The 27,677-nt window shown below is 41.2% G+C and overlaps 1 protein-coding gene across 3 annotated transcripts in view; it reads left to right on the forward strand.

The window, feature by feature from the left end:
• Positions 1-27,677, forward strand: part of CLIC5 (chloride intracellular channel 5) — an 87,178-nt gene that overhangs the window by 24,871 nt on the left and 34,630 nt on the right. The window contains exons 1-3 of one of the 3 annotated variants that reach the window (XM_042467339.1): positions 4,297-4,628; positions 25,752-25,861; positions 26,303-26,428. In XM_042467339.1, coding sequence (XP_042323273.1) covers positions 4,566-4,628; positions 25,752-25,861; positions 26,303-26,428 — 299 coding nt within the window. In that variant the 5' untranslated portion in view covers positions 4,297-4,565. Of the gene's footprint in view, positions 1-4,296; positions 4,629-25,751; positions 25,862-26,302; positions 26,429-27,677 lie in introns of those variants that run through there. The other 2 variants (XM_042467319.1, XM_042467331.1) reach the window with 2 other exon arrangements.

Raw genomic sequence — 27,677 nt, forward strand, 5'->3', positions numbered from 1 at the left:
TTGATTTAGAATGGTTTTATTTGACACATTCATACATTTCTGTAATGTGTACTATCCTTATTGTTCACAAACAAAGGCCTTGTCTGCATGGGTGTTTTACCTTGAGTTCCCCCTGTTGTGTGCTGCTTTACATGATGCAGGGCCAAAACTCTGAATCAGGTCCAGACATTCTTCATGAATCCTGTGCCTGATTTAGGGCTTTTATGGTACAACTGAATATTAAGAATACAAAAGATAATGAAAACATATGATTTACATAACTTTAAAGGGGGTAATGAAGATATCAGAATAGTTATTTTTATAACTGGCTCAGCCATTAATCAAAATGGAAACTGTAGCCAAGAAATCAAAAGAAGACTTACAAAGTCAGCTATAACATAACTATATAAAATCTTCAAGTGTAAAGTAAGAATCATCTGTGCCACAGTATTTCTGATTTCTATGCATGGTTATGAAAGCTGGACACTGAAAAAAGCTGACAGGGTGGGAAAAAATTATCTGAAATGTAGTGCTGGAAGATGCCATGGATCAACAAAATGAAAAATGAATGGATCCAGGAGCAAATCAAGCCTGAATTTTCTCTAGATTCCAACACTGAGTTAAACTGAAGCTGTTGTATTTTGGACATATCATGAGATGACATAATGAATTGGGAAAGACAAAATGCTTGTTAAAGTGGGAAGAAGTAGGAAAACAGAAAGACTACAAGTAGATTGACTCAATCAAGGAAGCCACAGCCCTGAGTCTGCAGCACCTGAGCAGGACTGTTGACTTGGGCTCTTGGAGACCTCTCATTTATAGTCACCATAAATCAAAACTGACAGGACAACGTATAACAACAACTTGGTGCTGAAACAGTCCAGGGCAAGGGAATACAGAGAGAATTTGCTTCCTACACAGTAAGTGAGGGCATTTTAAGTAGGAAAAAAAAAGTGGAAATGGCCTCATATCCAGTGTCCCCCAAAATCTAGTGATTGTGATATTCAATATCTACATAAGATCACCAAGGGAGGTCATTCAGAGTGGATAATATTATGCCTTTCCTTTTCATCACATTTTAAGGAGGCTGTCAAAGTCCTGAAGTATTGATTAAAGATAGCCATGGACTCATTATGGATTAACAAACTGATTTGAGACAAGACAAAAGTGTGTGTGGGCAAGAGAGGTGACCTGGAACCAGGGACATAGCTAGGATTTTAGGAAGGGGGGGTCCAGACTAAGTGCCACCATTATAATGGGGCTTGGGTGCGGCGGCACAGCAGCACACACCATTCATTTTTCTAATGGAAGGAATGAAGCCCCAGGGACACCCCTTTTCTGGCTGCAGGGAAGCGGCGTTTTGCCGCTTCCCCGCAGCCTGAAAAGCGGCGGATCGGGGCCTCAGCGGCTGCCGTATATCCCGCCCCAGTAAAGTGATGTCCCTTATATAATGTGGTGAACAGCAAAGTGTGCTTTTTGGAATTTTTCTGCTGAGGATTTTTGAGCTGTACCACCAGAGATGTAGCCAAGGGGACCTCTCCTTCTGTTAGATACAATGAATGGTATGTGCTGCCACGCCCAAGCTCCATTATAATGGTGGCACTTAGTCTGGACCCCCCTTCCCAAAATCCTGGCTACATCCCTGGTACCACATATACTTGACTATAAGTCGACTTCATGTATAAGTCTAGGGCAGATTTGGGGGCCAAAATTATGGATTTTGATATGACCCGTGGATAAGCTGAGGGTAACACTTAGGGGTATATAATGAAGGATATAGATGACAAAGAAAAGGAAAACAATGCCAACAAACTTATAAAATTCCAGCAGGCATAACTATTTGTGCTCATACTAAAGGCTGGATTGAAGGGAGAGCAGAAGGGGGTCAATGCTTCCAGGGCAGATTAAACTCTTGTCTTTCACCTGGGGATGGTTTGTGTTTGCATGATTTAAAGTACAGCACTTGCATTGACCTGTGGATAAGTCAAGCCAGTTTTTGGGGATCAGTTTTTTTACCCTAAATTTCTAGACTTATACATGAGTATATACAGTAGTTGGTTGAATCCATGGATACAGAATCCATGGATACGGAGGACCAACTGTAATTTGGTCCAAACCACCAAACCTGAACTGGAAAGCATAGGTTTTGGCTGTGATAAAGAGCATCTGTGCCCAGCCAATGCTCATTCCTGGAGAATACAATTCAGATCAAAATGACATATACATCACAACTGGGCATATCATCAGGTTACTTACAATGAACTGTATAGAGATGTGTTTTGAATGCTATCTGGAAACTGTAATTGGTCTAGAATGTAGTGAATTTTACCATCAGGGGACATGTATAGAGGGTATGTGACTCCTTTCTTGAAATAGCTGTACTGGCTGACAATTTAAACTCTAAATTGTACTGGGAAACACTTCAAGTTTTAAAATGTTGTTGATTTAAAGGCCTTTGTGATCTATGACCATGACTTATGTCTGCCTACAGCTAGATTTTGGAATTCCTTTCCACAATAGGCCTGTGCAGCGATATCCCACACCAGGGTGTCATTTGGTGTGAGGCTTTTGGGTGGCACATGGCAGGAAGATGGGGGACATTCACTGGGTGTCATCCCCCTGCTGTGGTGTCACCTGGTGTGGGCTAGACCCCTTGCGCCCCCTAGTGATGCTACTGGGCCTCTAATTTACTCATTGACCTTCTGGATGTTGATGAAGGCTTCCAGGCATATAGGATGTGCTTACTGCTCTTTTAAATTTCTTGTTTGTAATATTTTAATTATTTTCAGCACATTTGCATTTCCATTCTATATTGCTATATTTGTGTTCAATTTGTTTTACTTTTACTAGTAAACTTGTTTTTAACTACACAATGCATTATTTCTGTAATGAGTCTCTTGAAGCTCCCAGGAGGAAAAATATGGTATAAGTCTTTTCAGATAATTCTACATGTTGGCCATGTTGCAAAGTACAATAACATCCAAAATCCACAAAACAATGATACATTTATTGGGCCAACCAAAATGCACAGCAAAAGCTTTTGAAGCTCTACTGGCTTCTTCATCAGGCAAAGGGGTTAAAAATCACACAGGAGAAAAAATATATATGATGATGTTAGTCACAAGCCTGCATTTTGCCAGTGTGGCATGTTCTCAGTTCTGGTTGTACTGGAGGGAAAATCATGTGGGTAATCCCTTCCTCCTTCTGGCCATCTGGATACTGTAGGAAATAAAAAAAGTTATAGTAGCAAGACAAAAAGAGATCTAAGTTGCCTTTGTCTTTTGTGAAGCTATAATCTCCTTTTTAAGCAGAGAGCCCTACACTTGCCAGAATACTCTGGGCTACCCCTGTAATACTCCAACCCCAAATTCGCTCTTACCTTGCTCTCTTCCCCTTGCAACAATGGACTACTGCCTTCCCACATAGTCCTTGTTCATTGCCTAGTACATACCTAGTATGTACAAAATGGCGGCACCCTATACACATGGGCGCCGCCATTTTGACATGGTGGATGCTTAGCGTCTGCACGCTGTGGCACAGTTATGATGCCGCAAGTGTGCCATTGGAGCCTTGCGCCGTCATAACTGTGCCGCAAGAAGAAGCCACTTTTTGCGGCTTCTTTTTGCTGCACAGAGGAGCCGAGTGGTTTGTCCACTGTGGCTCCTTTGCACAGCAAACACGGGCGCCGGCAGACCGCCCTTTTGGGCGGTCTGTAAAGCGACTAAGATAGGCTTTACAGGAGCAGGGAACATGGAGCCATGGGTTGTACTTTCCTTGCCCCTTGATATACAAGAAGAAGTTATAAAAACAGAAAACTATTGGCTATAGTTTCCCCTGATGTGGTTAATGCATTGCAGTATAGAAGACCTATCTGTCAGTCCCTACATTATCATTGGCTCACTACCCAGCAAGTAGTGTATATTACTTTGCAAAAAGATGCTGCTGCTGCTGCTGTTGTGTATGTATGCATGTGTGTAGTTCCTATAATTTGGAAGGTAAAGAGGAAAGCTATTATCTTTTCTACTCTGCAAACCTGTAAAATGTTGACCATTTTCAAGAACCTAAGTCATTCTTTAGTTCACCTTATTATATTTTTTAACAAAGAAAATGTTTCTCAGAATCTCACTGTGTTATGCAAAAGCTCTGAATGGAAGGATGCAGAAGTGAATGATACAGGAAAGAACCTATTTTTTTCCTGAGGTACCAATAGTTATCCCCTCCCCTGTGAGTTAACTCCACCTTCCTCAATTGCACTGGGCTATTTTGGGCTGGCAGAGTGAGCCAGAGCTCTGACAGATGAGCACTCTGAAACACAACACAGCATTGCACTTGTTGCATGTATGAACCGTCACGAACGGTAATACTTTCTTTTTTCCTCTTCACTTCCTTTTTTCTTAAAAAAAAAGCACACTTTGAATGTGTTTTCTCTGCTAAAAGAAGTTTTTAAAAACAGCAAAGTGATGGTTTGTAAGAGGGAAGGAAAGCACTGTAAGCTCTCTTTATAGAAGCATACATAGCAGTTGAACTGGAACCTTCTGTTGCTTTGTGGTGTAAGGAGAACAGCTCCTTGCTTGTGAAGGTCAAAAATGACAGACTCATCTCCTGCTAATGGAGGAGGAAAAGACCCAGAAATCGAGCTGTTTGTAAAGGTAGGTGAAACACTGAAGTATCTTCACTCTCTCTAGTTAGCGGGACTTTTGTTTAATACACTAAATGCTCCTGCTGCCTGGCAATACTGACTTTTAACAGCTTGGTTGCCCTCTTATATTTCAGTTCTGTCCTTCTATTCCTCAGCTGATATTAGAAACATACTCTCTCTTTTCTAATTGCCCTAGCTTGTTTTCTCTCCTATCATTTGCCCTAGTCTTTACTATTTACAGTGAGGACATGCCCTAACTCTCCAGTGCCAGGCATGCCAGAAAATGCCTTGCTTTCCCCACTGATTTGTGCTCTAGAGAGAGCAGTGCAATAAGGATAAAAATGAAAGCAAAGGACCACATCTTAGAAGTCTTTAACATCACACACATCTGCATGAGAAAACTATGAAAAGTGTGATACAAACTCTAATTTATCTTAGCAGTGTACCAAATACAAAGCACAGATGTTTTTAAAACAGTAGTATTAGGGATAACTTGATTCATGCACATGCCAACTACAGTGGACTTTATTAGTGATAGCTGAGTTAACAGCAAACTGAAAGCTATTTGTACCAGCTTATTACCATATCCAAGTACTCACATAGTTTTTTTTGTGGGTTTTTCAGGCTATGTGGCCATGTTCTAGAAGAGTTTATTCCTGACATTTCGCCAGCATCTGCGGCTGGCATCTTCAGAGATGTTGTAGTCACTAAGTGATGAAATATCAAAACTTACAGATATAGGTATTGAATATCCTAAGATAAGGCTTTTCATGGGGGTTGGGATTGGGGCAATTTGCCCGGGGTTACTCCTACTCTTAAACAATGGGCTCTTGTCCCCTTCTCTGTTCAATTGGCTCTTGTCCCCTTCTCTGCTATTCTGCTCATTGGAGTCACTGCCTCTTTCTCCATGTATGGGATGCATGGCCTGCAGCATAACATTTGAGCCCCATGAACCCTTTGGTCAGCTCTGCTCTTGGCACCCTCGAAGTGTCACTCAGGACAGAGAGAGTCTGCTCCCTCTCCCCCTCCCTTTCTCCAATGCAGTAAAAGACAATTAAAAACAAACTAACAAAATTAAATGGAATTGGGAACCAACCATTGTTCACTGAAAATATAGAGAAGCTGTGTGAAATGTATAACAGAATTTCAAAGTATATGTGTAATTATTAGGTCCAAACACATGTTGATTAAATCAGAAAGACATTTGCTGTTCCTCACAGCATTGGACCGAAATGGTGCTGCTTTGGGACCTTTTTATTCAATACATGTATATCCTGCCCTTGCTTTGAGGATATCAAGATAGCCTATATGGCCTTCCTTCCCATCCCCATCCCCATTCTCATCCTTACAATAACCTTCTGAAGCTGGGGGCTATTAACTAACCCAAGGTATGCTTCATGGCAGTGTAGGGATCTGAACCTCTGTCTCCCCAGTTCTAGTTGAATACAAATACAAATACAGCAGCAGGAGCAGCAGCAAAAGAAACACCAACATCACCTCTCCAGGAATGGTCAGATGGTCATTATACCACGCTCAAAGTGCAGGAATGCTTTCAAGAAGTGTCATCTCAGATATAGTTTGAATGTTCTCATTCTCAGAGATGTTTTTAGTGAATACTATTAAATATTTCAACATCAGTTCTACTTTATCCTTCTCTATAATTAGAATGGCTCTGAGCTATCTCCAGCCTCGCAGCACCTTGTTCTTGGGAAAGAAGTCTCAGTACCTTCATGAGGTCTGCAGTACTGTAAAGCACATCAGAGCATCTTTCCTTCTTTTCCTTCAGCTGTACCTCTCATTCCCCCAGACATCTGTTTCAGTGACTGGGCTGTGTTTTGAACATAAGGTAGACTAGTAAAGGAACTTTAAATTTTTTTGAAATTTGCTGCCATTTAATAGTAGCAGGTTGACTTCTAGCTGTTCAGCAATGGGACAACTCCTGCATTATATGAATGAGGAGGTGCCATTTATAATGTTACCTTTGTTGTAAAATACATGAAAGCAATGATTACAAAAAGACTGAAACCCAGATTATTTTATTTTATTTGGAAATATTAAGAGATGGCCCTTAAGATGCACAAAGGGTAGACTTCAAGACCACAGGAGGGTATTTAGGGGCAGACTTTGTTTTTTTAAAGGGATGTTGGAAGTACCCCTGTTAGTTGCATAGAAAAAGGATACACTGATATAAACCCCAATGCTATTGTTTATAAAAATGAATTTAATAACTTGAAACTTGAAAATATTTATATGTGGCAGCCAGAGCTCATTGTAACATCATGTTACAAAACTTGATGGGGAGCTTTCAGTCATGTGCCAAATTGCAGTGGCAAATTTCAAGTTGGAATTCTGAACAAGAGTCTCATCAGAAGCACAAGGCCTTACTTGATTGTAGATAGTGAATTCTTCAACAGTCATTAGGAATGAAATACAATGCAAATAATGGCAGATAAAAAACCCCAAAACTTTATGCCTGTTTCTAAACAATTTATGAGGGCTCTGGAAACAGTAAGGGAACAGATTTTGTACCATATTTAGAAGGGAAAGAGAGGAATAATTCCCAATATCCTCTCTCACTTTAGCAGAGGAAGTTGTGTCCTGCACATATGTATGAACAATGCATATTGGTTTTTTTCCTTGAAGTAATTTCTGATTTATAGAAACGCCGTGAGAAACCTATCATGCAGTTTTCTTAGTGAGTTTTCAGAAAGGGGTTTGCTTTTGCCTCCCTCTGAGGCTGAGAGTGTGTGATGTCTATGCAGAGGAAAATTGGAAGTTTAAATGGGGTTTATCTTGTGAAAATCGCACAATTACTATTAAACCGCAATTAAGATTTTCACACACATCGGTCATTATCCCAGGAATAACCAGGGAATAACCAGGCAATAAACAGCAACAAATCATTCACAGCAACAAATCGTTCACAGGAAAATCCTGTGAATGATTTGTTGCTGTTTATTGCCTGGTTATTCATGGGTAAATGGCACTTTAATTACTCTTCAGTACAACGTCGTGTGAAAACTTTTACCGCAATTGTGTGATTTTCACGGGATACTCCTGGGATAATGGCCATTTAATCATGGCATCCTGTGAAATTTTCATGGGATAATTCCTGTTTATACTAACTAACTAACTAACTAACTAAATATTTATATCCCGCCTCTTTGTCAGAGACAACCAGGGTGGTTTACAGTTAAAATTGTACAATCCCAAATCCCCGTATCCAACCCTCCCTTAAAATGGCAATTAAACAAGTAACAATCTTAAAACATAGCTTGAAATAAACAATAAACAAGTTAGACAGTGGCTATAGCAGAATTTGGAGTGGAATGGGTTTCGAGTTTGGTGGCCAATATCTACTCAAGAAAGGCCTGCCAGAAAAGATCCATTTTAACAGCCTTTTTAAGCTGGTAATATGACAGATCTCCTCCAGCAGGCCATTCCATAATCTGGGAGCAGTTACCGAGAAGGTCCTCTGGGTGGTAGCAGACAGCCTAGTTTTCATAGGCTGTAATAAATTCCTCCCAGAGGACCTGAGTGTGTGGGGTGGATTATATGGAGGGAGGCGGTCCTGAAGATAGGCTTTGCCTCCAGTCATCCCTGTGTGATAAAGTCCAAGGAGAGCAGAGGGGAGAAAAGGTAGCTCTGGTAAAAAAGTCGTTTTTCCTGCCTTTTAAATTGATTATCCTGCTGGGCTAAGTGAGTTGAGTGTGCTGAGCAGCACCCATGATGCCCTACGTACCCAATTGTCTCTGTTTCCCAGGGGTTTTTAGAGCCCTGGGGCCCTGGTAGCTCAGTGGTTAAATGTCAGTATTGCAGCCATAATGTTGTGAGTTTGATCCTGCAGTGCTGCAGGTTGACACAGCCTTCCATCTTCTCATAGGTCGGTAATATTAGTACTCAGCTTGTTGGAGGCAATTGGCTAGCACATTGTAAACTGCTTAGGGAGTGCTTAGCACTATAAAGTGGTATAGAAATATAAGTACTATTGCTGTTGCTATTGCTAAAGTTTAAGAGGAGCTTCCAGAAATAAGCTCTGTTCATTTGGGAGAGCATGTGAAGAGGGGCTTATGCTATCCCCACCTACACCTCTCCATAGTTCCACCACTGCCTTCACACAGATGGCAACAAATTTGAACATAAGAGGTGCCACTCTGTGTGGCTGCACTCCACCCAATTAGTGAAGCTTATTTGGAGTGACCCATTCCTGTGGAGAGTGTTCATCTGTAAGGTAACGTCTCCTATTCAGACTTATTACTTGCTTTCTGGGGAGAGAGATGGAACTAGAAGGGCTAGCATACCTCCTCTTCACATGCTCATTCAATGACCCTTATCACATGTAGGGGGTTTGCAGGTCAGATCCGCAGTCACTCCTGTTCTAGCAATGCGAAACGTCATGTTTTTTTCACACCAGACCCAGAGTCACTCCTGTCTAGGAATGCGAATTCACATTAAAACGTGATGTTTTACCACACCTGGTTGCCTTTCCAAATCGAGGGGGAAGCGGAGTTAGTTTGATTCCAAGCAAGTCACGTGATGTAGATTCAAGCCAACACCGGAACATAATTTGAGGATTCAATGGTTCGAATCGGCAGCCTTGCACATGCTCAGTGGGGCTCTGGGCGCTGTCATCCTTCCCTGCCCCCTCCTTAGCTGTCATCTTTCATCGAGTTGAAGGAGGTGGCAAGGGATGATGGGATGGGTGGCAGGTTGAAGGAAAGGAGCAGATTGGGGTCAAGGAGGAGGCAGGGGATGATGGGATGGGTGGCAGGTTGAAGGAGGGGAGCAGATTGGGTTCTAGGAGGAGGCAGGGGATGATGGGATAGGCGGCAGGTTGAAGGAGGTGAGCAGATCGGGGTGTTGGAGGAGGCAGGGGATGATGGGATGGGTGGCAGGTTGAAGGAGGGGAGCAAATTGGGGTCTAGGAGGACGCAGGGGATGATGGGATGGGTGGCAGGTTGAAGGAGGGGAGCAGATTGGGGTCTAGGAGGATGCAGGGGATGATGGGATGGGTGGCAGGGTGGCAGAGAGGAGGAGATGGCATGAAGGAGGAGGAGGGGCATGAAGGAGCAGGATGCAGGGGGCCAAGAGGGGGATGACATTGGAGTGATCTTCCACACCAGACCAATTCGAAGTGAAATCGAAGTGAGCTTGAATGCTAATTCTGTGAATTCCCTTTTTTCTGGAATTCATCAAAATGAGGAGTCACTTTGGATTCACTGCGGAAGCCCCATGGAAGGAGCTCCCATAGAAAGGAATCATGTCTGAAAACACATTCACGTTATGACGTGAATTCACATCGTTCGACCTGCACTCATGTCAGATCTGAGCTGCAAAAGCTCTAAAAATCTCCATGTGATAAATGAGTAGAGCAGGGGTTCCCTACCTGTGCTCTGAGGAGCCTTTGGGGCTCCACATGCACTTCCTAGATCTCTCCAGGAAAATGGAAGAAAGAAAAACTGAATGAAATTAAAGAGTAAAAATATATTAACTTTTAAGAGATAAGGTAGGCTTCTTAGGGGCTCCATAAGTCAAAAAGCTTGGAAACCCCTGGAGTAGAGTGTCTTCAGTGGATTCAAACTACAGGAAAAGAGGTTCCACCTAAATATTAGGAAGGACCTCTTTACTGCAATAGTGTTCAACAGTGGAATACTCTGCCTCTCCTTCTGTGAAGGTTTTAAACAGAGGTCTAATGGGCACTTTTCAGGTGTGCTTTATTTGTGTGTTTCTGCATGGCTGGGGTTGGACTGGATGACTCTTGTAATCACCTCTGAGACCCCTAAATCTGTGAGTCTCTACAAAGAGCCCCCATCCTTAGTGTTTAGAGCAGTGATACCCAAACTTTGCCCTTTAAGAGATTTTGGATCTCAGCTCCCAAAAGCCTTAGCCATGTTGGCCAATAGTCTGGGATTCTGGGAGCTGAAGTCAAAAATCTATTAAAGGGCACAGTTTCAGGGCCATTGGTTTAGATGGTAGTAAGAATCGTGAGGGGTGGAAGATTTCACAGCTTTTCTCATTCCCTCCCTGTCTGATTAGGGAATAGTCATTAAGTGAACAGAAATGTTGATGATCTTTTGATGCAGTTCATTAAACATGCAGATTTTTGTTTTCTTGGCGCTTTTAAATTTCTTTTTATGAGCCAAGACCCTAGTTCCTGTACATTCATACCTGTGACCTCCATAATAGAGTCCATCCATCTAGCATGCAGCCTTTCTACTTTCCTCCACCTTCCCTAGCATTATTGTTTTTTGCGTTCAGTCATGCCTTCTCATGATGTGGCCAAAGTATGACAGCCTACATTTTGTCATCTTGGTTTTTAGGATGATCTCCTTGAGGATCCATTTATTTGTCTTTTTGACTGTCCATGACATTCTCAGCACTCTTCTCCAGCACCACAACTTGAATGAATTTATTTTCTTCCTATCTTGTTTCTTAACTGTCCAGCTCTCACATCCACACCAATAGGGAAAATGATGGCTTGTACAATTCTAACTTTTGTGTTCAGTTGTATATTTTTGCATTTTAGGATCTTTTCTAGTTCTTTCATAGCCACCCTCTCAATTCTTAATGTTCTTCTGATTTCCTGACTGCAGTCCCCATTTCTATCAATGTTTGTTCCCAGGTATGACAACACTTTTATTATTTCTATTTCTTTATTGTCTAGGTTGAATTTATATAGATTCTCCATGATCATTGTTTTTGTTTTCCTTTATATTCAGCAGTAAGCCTGCTTTTGCATTTTCTTCCTTAATCTTCCTTAGTAGTTGTTTCAGGTCTGGGAGGTTTTCTACTAGTAATGTGATGTCATCTACATATCTTACATTGTTGATATTCCTTCCCCCTGTTTTCACTTCTCCTTCTTCTGTGTCCAATCCTGCTTTTCTTACAATATGTTCTGCATATAAGTTGAACAGTTAGGGTGATAAGATGCAGCCTTGTTTGACCCCTTTGCCAATTGAGAACCATTCTGTTTCTCTGTGTTCTGTTCTGACATTAGCCTTTTGTCCTCAGTACAGATTCCTCATCAGGACTATCAAATGTGTTGGCACTCCCATGTTTTTAAGGGCATTCCATAGCCTTTTGTGATCTATGAAGTCAGGCTTTGTTATAGTCTATAAAGCACATGCTCATTTTCTTTTGAAATTCCTTGGTGCGCTCCATTAACCATCGTATGCTTGCAATGTGGACCCTGCTGCCTCTTCCTTTTCTGAACCCTGCTTGGACTCTGGGGGGCTGTTCCCACTATGAAATAGACTGAATTGCCAGTCGGTGTAAATGACCCTCATTCCCATTTGAAACCAGTTCCTGTCACAATGTGACAGGATTCAATCTGTGTGTCACATTCCTCTATCTACTTTTTGTATATGGGAACTGATTTCCTCCCCAAAAAACATTCCTTGTGTGTTCCTCAATGAAGACAGTCTTTTCCACTGCTTTTGGAATAAATGGGCCCTGAGTTGCTGGACCTTCTCTTCCAACACAGGACTCAACTTGACATTATGCAGGTGAAGTTACATCCTTTAGGAAGAATATAAACATAACACAGCTGTTGCAGGCGATTGCAGCAACTCCCTCATCATCCATGCTAGCTAATTTCCCAATGAAGTTCCCGGTCCAAAACACACTGCAGAAATAGTCCAGTTTGAGACCACTTTAACTCCCCTGGCTCAATGCTAGGAAATTCTAGGAACAGTAGTTTTGTGAGACATTTAGCCTTCTCAGTCAGAGAGCTCTAGTTCCACAGTAAACTGCAGTCCCCAGAATTCCCTAGCACTAAGCCAAGGGCGTTAAAGTGGTCTCAAACTGGATTATTTCTGTAGTGTGTTTTGGGCCTGTGACTCAGTTCTTCTTAGCAGATGCCCTGCCTCCCTCCCTCCCCCAGCCATGTAATCAGGGAGAGGAGCTGTGCCTACAAACACATAAGAACAATAGAACACTAATGAGCATGCAAGCAAATCTCCTCCCAGCTCAGACAGCTTTACCCTAACATACATAACAGTCTTAACCCAGCAAACTTTCCAGGGCTATGGAGGTTTAACCCAACAGATGCAATGTTATGTTATGCACCCTGGCATTGCCTGTTAGCCAAGCTCCTGTTAATTGAGCTACTACCAAAACAAACAAACAGAAAGAAAGAAAAAAAGAAAAGAGAAGAAAAAAGGCCTGTGGACCTATCACAGTTGCATGCCCCTGATATAAATATTTAAATTTTCATTGAACTATCCCCAAGAACTAAACCCTCCATCTCATGTTTATCAGCAATTGACAGAGGGAAGAATATCCTCCTGCAATGCTGGAGGTGGCATATAGCCATTTTGATTACAATCCCATGGAGGCAATAGTTCATCAATTAATTCATTTTGGGATATTAATTGGGGTAATGAGTCCCACACTTTTTCCGTGTACTGTGTGAAGTGGTATTTCCTTCTATCTCTCTTGAATCTGCTGCTATTCACCTTCAGTGGATGATAGGAGTGAGGGAGGAAAGCTCCTCCTTATCTGCTTTCTCCCCACCATGCGTCATTTTATACACCTCTGTCTGAGGGTGTAGTACTGGGGATTGGTTGATTTATTTTATTTTATTGTATTGTAAGGAAGACATCGGCCCTATAAATAAGAATTGTGCCCCTCAAATGAAATTTTCCATCAATTCCCAAGTTTCTAGCATTGAAAACTATTCACACCTGGAATACTTATATTTACTCTTTTAGTGTTCCCTGGGTATCTTTTTTTGCCTATATTATATTTCTAAATTCTTCACTTGACATTTTGAGCTACTGCTGTGATAGACATTTGGGAACCAAAGACAAATTTAATTGGGAGGCACAGTGAACTTACTTTGCCACCTCAGCATAGCATAGTTACATCCCTGACATTGTCATGTGTCCCCTTACTGGCCTTTTTTCTAAGCCAAATAGAATAATAGAGTTGAAGAAATCTTGCCAAGAAAACCCCATGATGAGGTTGCCATAAGTTGGAAATGACTTGAAGGCACACAACAACAACAACAACAACAACAACACAGCAACAACCACTTGCACAATGGCAGCTGTGTGATGTTTGCACTAATACCTACCATCTGCATAGTTCTACTAATTGGATTAAGGAAAATTCCAGTAAATATCACAGGGAGCTCTATGTGGATACAGAAATGGTAGAAGTTGTTCCAGAGCTGTAAATGTAATAGTAATCATTTGATCTTATATCCCCAAAATATACTTCAGGGGCATTATCTACCATATGTACTCGACTATAAGTTGAGAAATTTATGTCCCAAATTTTAAAAAAAATACAACAAGATGGTAACAACCAATAATTGGATCAGTACAGATTAGGAGAAAGGAGCAGCCAGAGGCTGTCCCTTTCTCCTTCCGGATCGTTGCCGCTGCAACTGCATGGCTGTGACAATGATCCACTGGAAAAAGGAGCTCCAAAATCCATTCCTGCGACACAGCCAAGCTGCCATTTGCTCCCTGGGACATCGTGGTGATGTGTCTTGTGTGCCACGCTGTTTGGATGCATTGCAAAAGACACATCATTGGTACATGCACTGTCTAAACGCACACACACCAAAATGGCAGAACCCATACATACTAGGGTACAGGAGTGTGCGGTTGCTGCTCACTCCCGAACCCTAAAATTGGCACCGCCATGCCGCTTTTGGCCCATCTGTACTGGGCCATTGTTGTTCATTATGTCTAGATGTGAAACTATGGTTAATCATTACTATCATATAATAATTAAATATTATAGAATATCTTGGAATAATTTACCCTACTTCTGATTACTGCATATTAAAATGCATCCATCATGTTTATTTCTATGTGTTTTACAACCTTGAATTTTAACAGATTGTAGTGGTTATTTGAAAGAAAATCTAAAAAACAAAAACAAACAACCCCCCCAACATTTTGGGTCAAATGAAAGTTGTTACAGTGCCATCTATAAAAAGACACATTCTGTTACTTGCTGTATTGGTCTCGTTAGCTGCCGCATTGCACTGTTGACTCATGTTCAACTTGTGGTCTACTTGGACTCCTAGATCCCTTTTACACGTAGTTTCATTCATCCAGGTGTCCCCCATCCTATATCTATGCATTTCATTTTTCCACCCTAAGTGCAGTACCTTACCTTTCTCCATGTTGAATTTCATTTTGTTAGCTTTGGCCCAGCTTTCTAGTCTATTCAGGTCATTTTGAATTTTGCTCCTGTCCTCTGGAGTATTAGCTACTCCTCCTAATTTGGAGTCATCTGCAAATTTGATAAGTATGCCCCCAATTCTTTCCTCCAAGTCATTGATGAAGATGATGAATAGCACTGGGCCCAGGACAGAGCCCTGTGGGACCCCACTGGTCACTTCTCTCCAGGCTGAAACAAAGCCATTGTTGAGCACCCTTTGGGTTCGGCCGGTCAACCAATTACAAATCCATGTAACAGTTACGTTGTCTAGACCACATTTTAGAAGCTTGTTTTGCAAGAATGTCATGGGGAACCTTGTCAAAGGCCTTATTGAAATCAAGATATACTACAGTGGGTCCTCGCCTTACGCGGGGGATCCGTTCCGGATCCCTCCGCGTAAGGCAAATTTTGCCTATGCTCGAGCCCCATTGGAAACAATGGGGCTCGTGCGCGGCGGCGCAGTGGCACGGGCGCATGCGGGGCGCAACGGGCGTGCACGCCCATTCAATTGAATGGGACGCGCCGCCCCTTCCGCCCCGCGTGCGCCCCGTGGCTTGAGTGTATACGCTCAAGTCCATGTATGTAAAGACAGCGTATGGCGAGGTTCCACTGTATATCCACAGCATTCCCTTCATCTAACAAGATGGTAATTTTATCAAAAAAAGAGATTAGATTTGTCTGGCATGATTTGTTTCTCTGAAACCCATGTTGACTTTTTGTGATTATGGAATTATCTTCTAGATGTTCACAGACTCTCTAGGCAAAGGAAAAGGAGACACCTGTAACTAGTACCCCTATGTAACTGCAACTATTACCATTAACTATCATTCCTATATCTTTTTATATCTTGTTACAATGAACACAATTAACTGTTACCACCCTACTCCATAGCAGATTCCCCAATGTTCCATAGACATGGCTGTTCAACCTTACCAATGACTTTTCAAAACCTAAATTGGAACTTTTTATAAATATAAAAGGACCAATTTCTAAATCATATTTATTACTCCAATATTTAAATGCATTTTACGGCCACTTACAAACATGTTAGGTCTATACCATCTCCCATTTAATTTATGTAGCTTGTTTGTTAATAATTCAGAACAAAATTTAAAATCTCGATTCTGAAATGAATTTATCAATGTCCCCAATTTACTTATTTTCTCTGTTTGCTACTGTATTTTTTGTTTTTTTCAGTGTTCATATTAATAATTACAATCACTTGAAATTAGAATCCCCTTATAACATTGTTGTGTACTTCCCAAATATATTTCAAATTAGTTTTATTCAATTTTTAAATGAATCCCTCAACAATGAATTTTATATGAAATGAATATTAGAACTTTATGACTTCCTCTTAATTTCTCCTCTCTCCAAAATCAATACCGAAGTGCTGAGATCTTTTAAGGAGGAAAGACAATTTGTTTATGATTGGATGTATTTTTTTAAATGTCTGAGAAGTTTTGAAAATGCTGAGCAAAAGAAAAGGTCTAGTGTAGTATATTTCCTGGGGTGCTGTATTGTTGCAAATCATTTGGAAGGGAGTTAAGCATTAAATCACTTTGAAAGGTCTGTGTGGGTGTTCCAGCTTTAATTGTTCTTAAGAGCAAGTAATAAATTCTCACTATGCCTATTGTGGTCTATAATGCAGTCAATAAGGATTTTTGTTTGTGTGCAGAATTTATGCTTATCTTTTTGGTGGAGGAGATTTCTTTCTGACTTTACCTGTGTACTGTACACTTTACATGTATGTAGTTGGAATTGCTTGAGGTCAGCCTTTGATTGCTGTTGTTGCCCGTGTTTTCTCGATTCCTGTTCCCTTTGTGATGGTGAACAGGCATGTGGTACTACTGTTTTCTCTTTAGCTGCTGAATAGGCAGATTACTTTAGACAGATGTGGATGAATATCCAAAGAGGAAATGTATTTTCTGTAACTGTTGCAATAAGGCATTGTTACAGTTTATTCAAGCTGAGTTTGCTGGGTTTTTTAGTTAATAGCGGCCAGCCATTTGAAAACTGATAGCAAAGAGTTACGTTGTAGAAAGTTCTCACAGTTGGTAGGTGCCCTTGAAAAGGCATGTCAGTATTTATATTAATCTTTGTATTCTATTCTGAGCATCATCTCATGATCATTACATTGTCAACCCTTTATCCTTCCCTGTATTTCTGTCCGGTTTTCAGTTGTGCTTTGACTTGAAATCAATATCAGCTGAGGTACATTAGCACCTAAGCTGGGCTCAACAGGCTAATGGTTACTCCAGCTCAGACATCTGAAGGTCTGCCAGACCCAGAAAAAAAATCATAGGAATGAAGACAAACAGCTACCCAAAGAGAAGGTATTTTTACCATACATCAAAGGAGTCACAGACAGAATAGGGAAACTGATGAGGAAACACAACCTCCAAATGATTTACAGGCTGACCAAGAAAATCCAGCAAATGCTGCACTCAGCAAAGGACAGGAGAGACCTTCTCAGGGCTGCAGGAGTTTACCACATACCCGTTTAGCTGCGGACAAGTTTACATAGAGACCACCAAATGCAATGTTCAAACATGAATCAAGGAACATGAGAAACTCTACATACTAAGTCAGCCAGAAAAAAATCAGCAGTAGCAGAACACATTATAAACCATCCTGGGCATAGAATGCTATTTGAAAACACTGAATTTCTGGACCATACCAACATCTATCAGGTCAGAATACACAGGGAAGCCACTGAACTCTATAAACACCTGGACAACCTGAACAGGAAGGAAGAAACCCTTAAAGTAAACAAAGGCGCGTTACAGACCGCCCCTTTGGGGCAGCCTGTAGGCGCACCTTTCCCCACCGGATTGGGGCCTCAGCGGCCAGAGAGGCAGCCGCTGAAGCTCCGATCCACCGCTTTCCGGGCTGCGGGGAAGCGGCAAAAGGCCCCTTCCTCGCAGCCTGGAAAGGGGTGTCCTTGGGGCTTCAAGCCCCAAGGACACCCTGCGGCGGCGGGGAGAAGGAGAAAGGGGCCATTTGGCCCCTTTCTCCTTTGGTCCTCTGGGCGCAGCCGTCTGAAGGCTGCGCCCAGCGGACCAAACCAGGAAGGAGCTCCGAAACGGAGCTCCTTCCGGGGTCGCGGAAAGGGCACCCTAGGCGCCCTGCCGCGACCCCAATACGTCACAACCGTGCCGCCTCGTTTGGAGGGGGCGCGGCCGTGACGTATCGATGACGGCGGCCATGTGGAACGGCCACTGCCATTTTGTGCGTGCACAGCGCGCACTAGGGTTAGGGCGGTGCAGAAGCACCGCCCCCTCTTAACCCTAGTACGTGCTCTGCACATACTTTTAAGCCCGTGTGTAACGGGCCAAAGTTTAGCTATCTGTCCTGAATAACACCAAAATCAAGACCCAGCAAATGAAAATGAAAATCACTCAGGGTGAGGGAGATCTCCCAGCAGACAATGGATCATTAATTAAATAGGCACCCTGAGGCCTTGCCATTTAACAACAGAACAACATGTAAATAACTTCCTCTCAGCCAAGGGTCACACAGTATATATAACCCACTCACTCCCATGCCAGCATTCTCTGAAGATGCCTGCCACAGATGCTGACAAAACTTCAGGAAGAAACTTCCAGAACACAGCCGCATAGCCCAGAAAACCCACAGAAAACTATGGATACCAGCCACGAAACCTTTGTTTTCACACAGAAAATTAAATAACATACTAAAATCAGTTTTGCCTAGGAGTTTATTGCATGTAATTTTCATACTCCCATAGTATCAAAATCGGCCACCAGAGCACTGTTGGAGGATGGGTAATGGTTGGGTGGCAGCACAGCCGCAATTTTGCATGCAGTAAAATCGGTTTTAACCTGTTCCAGCCCACTCCTGTCCATTGCCTGGTCAGCGTGAAAATTACATGCAATAAACTCCCTAGAGATGAGCCTGGAAACCTAATTATAGGCCCAGGACAGACTGCCTCCAAAGGGCGGCTTGGTGGCGGCCTGTTTCCCTCTGGAGGGACACAGCAGCAGCCAAACTGCCCAGCGTTTCTCCGCCCCAAAAAGAACCAGGAAAAACTGGGTTCTTTTTGAGTTGCCGGGTGCACTTGTGATGTGAGCGACACGCAGCAACGTCTATATGCTGTGCGTCGCTTATGTCAAGATGGCGGCACCATTAGACCGTGAATGTGAAGAATATTTTTTTTTGTAGAACAGAGCAGGGTGAACAAAATGCAGCCTTCCCCAGGGGTCAAAATATTTATTTTGTAAATGTACCTTACTCCAGAATAGCCACTAATGCACTCTGTGTATGTGGAGGACACTTCCAACACATTTTGATCCCCCCTCCCCCAAGGATCAAAAAGAATTTTTGCAAAAAAAAAAAATGTCAAAGCACAGTTTTTGCCCCCAAATATTTCAAAGTCTCCACTAGGGGGTATGTGGTACATTCCCACAACATTTTGTGAGCTTCCTGGGCCTTTTCTGATACCCAACATATGATCCAAATACCCCATACCCACTAAAGTTGTTTAAGGGCCAAAACAGTTTTTTATTTTTTTATTTTTATTTTTTGCTGCAGCAGGTGTGGCCCTACAAGGTCTCCTGGGGGCTAATATGGTCATCTAGCCTTCTACAGTTGCGTACTTCTATTGTAGAGGCTTGTTCAATTCAGAAACCTGGAAAATTAGGATTTGTATGATAGCCTGCATGGATAGAAGAGGCTCTACTTTACTCCCTGGCCAAGAGGAGAACAAAAACAAAAAGCAACTACAACAAAAGGGGAAAGATTACACTAGTAAACTCCCATACTTGTTTATTTCTTTATTCTGGTTTTAGACTGCCTGAACAAGTTTGCCATGTTTACATATATAGGGGGGCTGGGTGAGGGGAGCCTATTGCAGCAGTGATAGTTTGCAAGATAAAGCTCTGATGTATTCATTTGTGTGTTTATTGATTTCCTTCCCTTGACTGTTTGTCTGGAGTTCGCTGCTCTTGCTCCACCAGTGGGGATATGTATATTCCATCCTGCAGGTATGGACCATTTGCTGGGTAGTCCTGTTGGCCGTGTTTTCATGGACTTTATGAGGACCCCCCCCCCCCCACCACCCACCCCCCCGGCAAGATGCTTGTATGTACTGTTTGATGTAATCTTGTTGTGAAGGAATGCAAATAAAGGATTATTTCACAGTCTTAGCTAATAAGTCTCAATGCAATTTAACACAGTAGTGAAGAAAATGCTATTGAAAATTCCCTCTGTAGTAAACATGAATGGAGTGGTGTTCAGGTTAGAAGAGTGAGATATATTCAGAGCTGAAACCAGATTTTACAAAAAAGATTGCAGGGTTATGGGAACATCAATAACTAAGCATTTGTCAGTAATGTGCCCATCTGGTGGTACTTGATTAGAGGAGCACATTGAAAGGGAAACAGAAGCATGGCGGATCAGCGTTTGAGACAATAAAGAACAGACACTAAAGTCCAAAACACGCTGCAGAAATAATCCAGTTTGAGACCACTTTAACTGCCCTGGCTCAATGCTAGAGAATTCTGGGAACTGTAGTTTTGTGAGGCATTTAGCCCTCCCTGTCAGAGAACTCCGGTGCCACAATAAACTATAATTCTGAGGATTCCCTAGCATTAAAGCGATCTCAAATTGGATTATTTCTGCAGTGTGTTTTGGACCTAAGGAGTTTATCACATGGAGGCAAATTGTTAAAATCCCATTCAGAAATGGGATTTTAAAATCTGGGTGTTGTTTGTCAGATGCGTAGGTGTGAAAACGGAGTGCACCTTTGTACTTTCAGAATTTAGCAAAAGTAAAAAGGAGCTGGATTTGACAACTTTGTGTTCAGGTTATTTTTGAATCATTTCTCTTTCACGCAAACATTGTCTGAAAAACATCCCACAAAGGCAGGCTTTTTCAGCTTTCTTTTTGTGTTAACTCTGAATGTCATCTGAAAAACCGATTAAATTTAGTTTCTGCATGGAATTCGTCCTGTGTGATAAACTCATAAGAGAGAGAAAGTGTGAAGGGGAGGGAGCAGAGAACACAGGGGGATTAGTAGTTAATTCAGAAGTAGAACAGTAGTGGATGTGAGACTGACAGAAGGCATGGAGATGTCAAAAGTACCATAACCTTTTGCAGAAGCCTTTATGTAAATTTCTGTGTACATTTTGACAACTGGAGATTCTATCAGTCTGGCCACACATTCTGTTCAGTTTGTTGAGACACTGAAGATCCAATGACAAAAAGATTCTCTCTGGATTTTTCTGGCACCTCTAATGAGCAGTGATAAGATTGGAGCAGGGCTTACTGATGTGTATTTTCAGTTGGAGGTTTGTGGTGCAGTAGCTGCAGGATAATGGGACCTGTGCCAATGTGTTATTTCATCTGTTCTGAGGCAGGATATTGGATAGCTACTTAGAAGTATTGTAAATCCCAGTGAAATCACCAGAGCTTAATTCTGAGGAAATGTACAGGACTACGGTGCTAGATTAAATCTTTGTTTTATCATAAATGAGGTGCTCTTAATATTTGTAACAGTTTCTGATTCACCAGGTTTCCAATAGTACTAGTTATCTTGTGGAATTTCAATAAATAATTCATGATCATCTCGCATTACATTTTCAGGGATGACTTTCAGCACTTGTCTGCCATTAATTTTTGTTAGCCCAATATTGTGCTTAAAGGTATGGAAATTTGGCTGCGGTTCCTCAGCCTGTCCTAGGATATACACATAACCAAATCATTGTCCCAGGTCTAGAGATTTCAGACACATACATTCCAGATGTATATAGATCACTTTACAAGGAGAGATATGGCTTTCATTACCCGTGCACTTTTTACCATCAGACAACAATGCTTGTTTATTACTTTTCACAAAGGCAAATTTAGTATGTAAATAAACAACTTTTCCTTCTTAGGCTGCATTCATACTGCAGAAATAATTTGACCCTACTTTAAATGCCCTGGCTCAATGCTGGGAATTCTAGGAATTGTAGTTTTGTGAGACATTTAGCCTTCTCTGTCAGAGAGCTCTGGAGCCATAAAAGACTATAGTAGTACTGAGACATGGCAGGTAAAGTGGTGTCAAACTGGATTATTTCTGCAGTGTGTTTTGGATCTTAGTTTCTTAGAGTAGCTACTTTAAAAATTGAATATAGCTTGGAGTAGCATACTGTTGGAATAGGGAGTCTGCATACTCTATGGCAGTGATGGTGAACCTTTTAGAGATCGAGTGCCCAAACTACAACCCATAACCCACTTATTTATCGCAAAGTGCCACACCCCTCTGGCTTTTTAGTGACAAACTCTAGTGAACTCTGTGTTGGGATGATGGTGCGTGTGGCCACAGAGAGGGCTCTGAGTGCCACCTCTGGCACACGTGCCATAGGTTCGCCATCACTGCTCTATGGGGATAGCCAAGTTTCCTCCCTCCAATGCTCCCCCCACATTATCTCAGTCCACACCACTCTCAGCACCACACTCTCTTTTTTTTACGGCATGGCAATTAACATGTGTGTGCTGAACTGGCTGCATTTAGGAAACTAATTTCTTCAGTCTTTTACTGAAATAATTTTAATTGTTTTTAAATTCTTATTGTAAAGTTTTTAAAATGTTTTATCTTGTGAGTCGCTTTGGGTCCCTTTCTGGGAGAAAGTGGCAGAAAAATAAATAAATAATTAATTAAATACATACATACATACATTCCAGACCCCCCCATGTGAGAGAAAACCATGTATGCTCAAACACCATTGAAAACAGTGGTGTGTGTGCCTGCACTGTGGTGTGGTGCTTGCGCCATTGTTTTTCCTGTGACTTGGCTTCAGCGTAAGTGGAAAGCCATGTATGGCGTACCCGTGTATGGTGCAGGTGCATGTAAATTCATTGTGGTTTGATGGAATTTGAGCCAATTCTGCCCCCAGACCAGGGGATAATGTTTGAGTCTCCTTTATCTGAAATGCTTGGGACCAGAACTGTTTTGGATTTGGGATTTTAAGAACATTTGAGATAACTGTATTATGTTTCATACACACCTTATACACATAGCCTGGAGGTAATTTTATACAATATTTTAAATAATTTTGTGCATGAAACAAAGTTTGTGTGCACTGAACCATTAGAAAGCAAAGGTATCATTATCTTCAATTGGTATATCATCTGTTCCTGGTGATTTATTTTTCCCCATTTCTCTTATTGTAGCTTCCACCTCTTCAATCCATGTGTCCTTCATTTTGTTATCTCTTTTATATAGCTCTTCTGTGCATCCAGCATCTTTTTATTCCCTCCTGGTCTTGAATTATGTTGTTTTTATAGTCATAGTATATCACAATCCTGGTTTGAATTCCCCTTTGATTTCTTGGATCTTGTGGAATAGGTCTCTCATTTCCCCTTTTTTTGTTGCCCTCTATCTCTCTGCATTAATCGTTGCAGTATTTGTCTATATATTTTGTACCAGTCATTGAAATGCAGCATTCATGGTTCTGAGTTTGTTCCTGTTTCCCTTTTGGTTTATTTCTTTCTTTTACAGCTTGTAGCATTTTATCTGTCATCCAGGGTTTCTTCTCTTTCTTTTTCACTACAGTAAATGTCTGTTTATATTCTTTTTTATAGTGTCCCTGGCTTCTAACTCCCATCCTCATGGGGGCACCCTGGACCTCTTCACCACATCACTCTCTGTTTCACACACTTATCTAGTGTTCTCATGTACAGGCTAGTATCGTCTGCCTTTGTTTATCAACAACCATTGACCATCATTAAAATTGGACTTGCCTCTTCATTTTCATACACAAAGGATTTTGAATTTGAATTGTCATTCTCACACACTAATTGCATATATAGATCTATTCCAGGCTTTTCACTCCACCAAATGCATCTGAGGAAGTAGGCTGAAGTCTATGAAAGCTCATGCTGCCAACGTCTTTCTTTCAGTTAGTCTCAAAGGTGCTACAAGAGCTCTCTGTATACTGATTCTACAGACTAACACAGTTATATCTATGGATTCAAAGCATTGTTTAACATTGAGCCCTGTTTGAAACATCCCAATTCCATGGTACCTTTTGTTCAAGTTGTCATCTTGGATGAGAATGTTGTGGCAATTTTGTTACAAAAAGACCAAGAGGCTAAACTAAGACTGTGTGCCTATTTATCAGAGGCAGAACAGAACTGGCCCATGTAGGAATACACAATCAAAACACCCCTGACAGATGGTCACCTAGCATCTGTTTAAAAACTTCCAAAGAAGGCCACAAGTTAAACTCCACCACACTCCAAAGCAGCGTATTCTACGGTCAAACAGCTCTTACTGTCAGGAAGTTCTTCCTAATGTTGAGATAGAATCTCTTTTCCTGTAAGTTTGAATCAATTGTTCCAGATCCTTTTCTCTAGAACTGCAGAAAACAAACTTGTTCCATCTTCAATATGACATACTTTGAAATATTTAAACAAGGATATCATATCATCTCTTTACCTTTTAGTTTCAAGGCTAAATATACCCAGCTCCCTAGGTCGCTCCTCCTAGGGCATGGTTTCAAGAGCTTTTGCCATTTTAGTTGCCCTCCTCTGCATGAACACCAACTTGTTAACATCATTTTTTGTGTGCTCAGAACTGCACACAGTACTCCAAGTGAGGCCTGACCAAAGCATAATTGTTGTTTTGTGCCTCCAAGTCATTTCTGACTTATGGTGTCCCTAAGGCAACTCTATCACAGAGTTTTCTTGGCAATTTTTTTTTCGCAGAGGGAGTTTGCCATTGCCATCCTCTGAGGCTGAGAGCGTATGTTTACATGGCCAAGGTAAATTCACAGGGGCAAGTTGGGATTTGAACCCTGGTCTCCAGAGTCACAGTCCAACAATCAAAGCACTACACCATGTTGGCAAAGCAGAATAGAGTGGTGCCGTTACTTCCTTCAATCTGGGCACTTTATTCTATTGATAAAGACTAGAATCCCACTGGCTTTTTAGCTGCTGCATCACACTGTTGACTCATGTTCAATTTGTGGTTTACTAGGATTCCTAGATTCTTTTCACATGTACTGTTGTTAAGCCAGGTGTCCCCCATCCTACATCTGTGCATTTCATTTTTCTGCCTAGGTGTAATAACTTACATTTCTCCCTGTTGCAATTCATTTTGTTAGTTTTGGCCTAGCTTTCTAATCTATTAAGGTCACTTTGAATTTTGATCCTGTTCTCTGCAGTATTAGCTACCCTCTTAATTTGGCTGTCATCTGGAAATTTCTTAAGCATGCCCTTTATTCCTTCATCCAAGTCATTGAAAAAGATGTTGAACAGCACTGGTACCAGGAGAGAATGCACTGACATCCTCACAGGTCACTTCTCTCCAGGATGAGGAAGAGCCATTGGTGAGCATCCTTTGCATTCAGCTGGTCAATCAATTATAAATATACCTAACAGTTGCATCGTCTAGCCCACATTTTACTAGCCTTACTGAAATCCGCTGCCAGGTCACTGAAATCAAGATATGCTACATCCACAGCATTGCCTTCATATACCAAGATTGTGGCTCTTAAAAAAAAAAATTAAGATTAATCTGGCACGACTTTTTTTTGAGAAATCCATGTTGACTTTTAGTGATTATGGCATTTCTTTCTAAGTGCTTACATACACTCTTTTTAATGATCTCCTCTAAAATCTTTCCTGATATTAATGACAGACTGACTGGGCGGTAGCACTTTGAATGTCAATTCGCATTGTTCAACCCGCAGTCACCCCTGATCTGAGCTCCAAATATCAGTGTGTGATAAAGGCCGTTGTGCTGAAATATTCAGTTTGAAACTTATTAGCTGGAAGTGTATTGTAGTATTATCTCTGTTATAATGGGAGTTGGAAAGAAGAGATTTGATAGAATTAAACAAAAACTAAGAGAACTTGTTAGCTTGATATTCAGTGTTAAATGGCACTCAGTTGTTTTCTTGAGCCAAGTTGGATAATTCTCACACCACTTTCTTCTTTCCTTTAGGCTGGTGTAGATGGAGAAAGCATTGGGAACTGTCCTTTCTCACAACGTCTTTTCATGATACTTTGGCTTAAAGGAGTTGTATTTAATGTTACTACAGTTGACCTGAAAAGGTAAAGCTTCTTGATTTAATTATTTGATAAGATACCATGGCTCTAATCTTGTTTTTCATATATTGACAGGAAAATCTGAGTTTACTTATCAGGGGCTGCATCTGCTCTGCAGAAATAATCCATAGTTTTTTGTGGGTTTCTTTTGTTTGACACAGCTTTAACTGCCATGGTTCAATGCTATGGAATTATGGGAACTGGTGCCCCACCAAACTACAATTTTCAGGATTCCATAGCAATGAGCCATGACAGTTAAAGTGGTGTCAAAGTGGATTATTCTACAGTGTGGATACAGCCAGACTGGTCTCATTAACACAATACAGCAAAAATATACACGCAATGAAAAGAGTGAAGTACTGATTTTCTAAGTATTAGAAAATGGTGTACGTCCAATAATGACTTATATGAGTAGTGGTACTATGCATTTTTCTTATTTTTCCACAGAAAGCCAGCTGATTTACATAATTTAGCTCCTGGAGCCCATCCACCATTCCTAACTTTTAATGGAGACGTGAAGACAGATGTCAACAAAATTGAGGAATTTTTGGAAGAAACCCTTTCACCTCCAAAGTAATAATTGTTAGAAGATTTTCATAAGGTTATGATACACTAAGCAAAATGTATACAATGGGGGGGAAAAGAAAATGATATTCTAATACCTATTCTGTATTAGGATTACATAGTGACCAGAAGCCCTGGCTATGTGGCCTCCTGTTTTTGTAAACCTCCAGCTTAAGAATTTCAACCCATGTGCATGAACCACTTGGCATGATATCAAATTGTGTCATCCAGTCAGTTCTAGCCCCCCCCCCCCCCCCCAGAAACAGAACTTCTTAACTAAAGTATCTAACACCATAGATCAAACCCTGGCACATGTAAACACATGGCCCTGCCCAATGTGTTCTACCAAAGTGAGCCTAGCATACTGTGGCGTGCCAGGAACTGGAACATGTCTGCCGTCATGCATCAAAGATAATGAAGTTGTATTCATTGGCAGTGATCACTACTAAAGGCAGACGTTGCAATTTGACAAATCTTTTGAGACTTTAATCTTCAGTCCATACAAAACAGCAGGAATGTTTCAAAGAATAACAGTGAACTTTTTAGCATCAGGTACTGATCTGTTGCATTCCAGCTCTTCATGTTACTTTTCATCTCATGTCTCTTTTAGAGTACATATCATGGAACTCCTCTCTATTCTCACTTCTTTATACTACAAAATGTGATTATAACTTCATTTGTTATTCTCCATAGGGAATGAAGGCCCTTGGCTACCATTTATAATGGAGAAAAGCAAAATACTGCCAAACTCATTCACATCTTTTGAAAATATCTTGCTTGTTCTGATTAAAGTTGCTGTTCCTTGGTTCTTTGCCACATTAACCTCTGATGCCATTAACATTAAAAAAAATCACTGTCATTTAAAAATATTCTTAGCTCTTCATGGTACGCTCATGAAGCTGAGATAAGTCGAAGTTTTAATATCACTGGCTGATATATAGAAAGTGATTGTACATTGTAAATAGCACTTGTAGTGAACAAAATAAAGATGGCTGAAATTCTGTATTAAAGGCTACAGTTCGTAACTTTAACAATCTATAGCTATCTTGCAGAAATATGATGAAACTCTGTTAGTGAATTGCAAGCAGAGTGTTCTGATGTGTATCAGGGATTTCTGATGCACATTGGGCACTCCTGATACACGTTAGATACTTTTCAGGCTCACTGACCACTTATAATGCACATTTGGCACTTCTGATATACATCAGGCACATCTCAGACTCACTCGATATTTGTAATGTGCACCAGGCACTTCAGA

The sequence above is a fragment of the Sceloporus undulatus genome, chromosome 1 (genome assembly GCF_019175285.1).
Source record: "Sceloporus undulatus isolate JIND9_A2432 ecotype Alabama chromosome 1, SceUnd_v1.1, whole genome shotgun sequence".
Classification (NCBI taxonomy): Eukaryota; Metazoa; Chordata; class Lepidosauria; order Squamata; family Phrynosomatidae; genus Sceloporus; species Sceloporus undulatus.